This window comes from Geospiza fortis, unplaced genomic scaffold, assembly GCF_000277835.1.
Source record: "Geospiza fortis unplaced genomic scaffold, GeoFor_1.0 scaffold78, whole genome shotgun sequence".
Taxonomy (NCBI): Eukaryota; Metazoa; Chordata; class Aves; order Passeriformes; family Thraupidae; genus Geospiza; species Geospiza fortis.
In genome coordinates, this window is record NW_005054339.1 from 320116 (window position 1) to 322366 (window position 2251).

A 2251-nucleotide genomic window follows, 5' to 3' on the forward strand; every position below is an offset into this window, starting at 1 on the left:
CCCTCCCGCCGGCTGGCCAAGCCCCCCGCCTTCCTGCTCAGCCTCTCGGGCAACGTGCGCCGCAAGCTGGCCAGCATGGCCCGGCCCCGGGGGACCGACGGTGCCCGGCCGGGGGGCCGCGATGCCACCAAGCGTTTCTCCTGCCCGCTGGGGCTGGGGGGACAGCCCAAGGGCGCCTGCTTCCACCAGTCCCACAGCAACATCGCCCAGCTAGCCACGGACTTCCACCGCTTCACCGCCTTGATGAACAGCCGCAGCCGCCAGCCCATCATCTGCAACGACGTTATCGGCTACATTTAGCCTGGCTGCTGCGGCGGCCCGCACCCCCACCCTGTAAATAAACCCCCGTTTTATACAGTCTGGGCGCCGCAGCCTTTATCAAAGGGAGTGCCTGGGCCCCGACTCCAGGCAGGGGCAAGCAGGGGGGTTTTGCAACGAGGGCTATTGCATCCTGCAGTTTTTATTGCATGGGGGAAGAGGTGCTGGCCCCTTGCTCAAGGTAGGGAGCACAGGAGAGGGGGACGGCTATCTTCAGCCTCAGCATCCTCTCCCTCGCACATATACAGCAGCTCCAGGTCCTGCTGCTGCAGCATCCTGGCATCCTCCAAGCTCTCGGACAACCTGTAGCAGAAAAAGGGGGTTTTGGGGACACTGGCTTGTCCCCCAAGGCTGGCTGAGTGCTTCAGGGGTGCCTTGGGCCCCTTAGGGGTGTCCGGCCAGGCTGGTGGGATGCTGGGGCCGGCAGCAAGGGGCCGGGCAGGGGTCCCACCACGGGAAGTGCTGCCGGCAGGATGTTTATCCAGCAGCCGGCTGGGAGCTGCACTGCAGCTGGAGTGGCTCAGGATTGAGGCAGTGGGGGCTGGAAGCCCCCCCCCCCGGGGCAGGATTGGGGCCTGGAGCTCTGGACCTACCTCTGCGCCTGCTGCCGGGCCCGGGTCTCCGCATCTGCCTTGCTGTCATAGAGCACGGTGTCACCACACAGGAGCATGGTCACGGTCCAGCCATGTGTCCTCTGCAAGAGGCGGGTGTCAGGATCTGGCCCTGCATGCCCCAGGGTGACCTGACTCAGCGCTGGGCTCACCTGCAGCCAGTCCAGCACCTCCTGCACTGTCATGGCCTGTCCATCTGCGCCGACTGCCCGCAGCTCCAGCCGCTCCCAGCAGCTCCACTCCCGCCCGCCGTACTGCCAGGGGGTGGCAGCCAGCACTGGCACCCCAGCTCCTGGCTGAACAGCCCCATGGGGCAGGGACTGGTGCAGCACAAGGGCTGGGGGACATCAGGGCAGGCAAATGGGCAGGGTGATGGTGGTGCAGGGGCAGTGGGGGACACAACTATCCCCCCAGCACTGCTGGGGTCCACTTAAGGGTCAGTGTCAGTGTGGGGCCAGCACTGCCCCTAGCCCCGGGCCAGGACAGCGCACAAAAGGCCATTGAAGCATTGCCCAGCCCCACACAATCATCTCTTCTCATGCCTGTGGCCCCTCGACCCCTGCTCCGGCCCAAGGAGGCCAGTGTGGTGCCAAGCCCGGGGCCGTCTGGCAGGGCTGCTCGGCCATCTGCCCTCGCTGCAGGCAGCGCCAGCACTGCCCACCTGGCCCCAGCCCCACTCGGGAGGGGTGCTCACACCTGGTCACTCTCCCTCCTGCTTTCTGCTGCCTTCTCACCTCCGCCTTCTGCTGCCTGCACTTATCCCACTGGTGCAGAGAAGGGCTTAACCCCATCCTCACCGGGGCAGCAACTGCTCGGCACAAAGGGAAAGCCGTGGCCTGGCCCTCCATCACCACAGTGCATTGCTCTGGCCCTGGGAAGCATATTCCTCTGGACAAGGCTGGCTCGCAGCATGGGCTCCCCAGGTCCCCATGGGGACATAGGTCACACCAAGCAAGCCCTGGGGACATGTGTTCCCTCCACAGCCAAGCAGACGGGTGTGAAATGTCACACCGGGTGTCCTCGCCCTGGCACATGGAGGTGTTGGGTGCTGCTGCAGGGACCTGAGGGCATGGCCAGACCCAGCATCCCCCATCCAGGGATGATGCCAATCCAGTGACACTGCAGCCAGGATGGCACAGGGCCGGGCATGGGGTTTGAGGGGGCCGGGGGGCAGCCATCAGCCCGAGGTGGTGCTGGAGCCGGCACAAGGCAGTGGAGTCGCCTCCCTCCTTCCCTCCCCCTCTTCCTGCCCCCGGCCCTGGGCCCCCCGGGCCAATCTGGTTCCAATCGGCGCTTCCTGCCGTGCCGGAAGGGCTGGCCTG

The 2251-nt window shown here is 66.1% G+C and overlaps 2 protein-coding genes across 2 annotated transcripts in view; one reads left to right on the plus strand and one right to left on the minus strand.

Moving 5' to 3' along the window:
* Positions 1 to 3: 3 nt before the first annotated feature.
* Positions 4 to 360, plus strand: INKA1 (inka box actin regulator 1; the record flags this gene model as incomplete). The annotated part of the gene is made up of 1 exon (XM_031058220.1): positions 4 to 360. A coding segment is annotated over one exon (297 nt), but the record flags the coding sequence as incomplete, so codon positions are not given.
* A 69-nt stretch (positions 361 to 429) lies between these two features.
* Positions 430 to 2251, minus strand: part of UBA7 (ubiquitin like modifier activating enzyme 7) — a 7687-nt gene continuing 5865 nt past the window's right edge. Inside the window, 3 exon segments of the mRNA XM_031058221.1 lie at positions 430 to 621; positions 912 to 1012; positions 1082 to 1183. Coding sequence (XP_030914081.1) covers positions 495 to 621; positions 912 to 1012; positions 1082 to 1183 — 330 coding nt within the window. The 3' untranslated portion in view covers positions 430 to 494.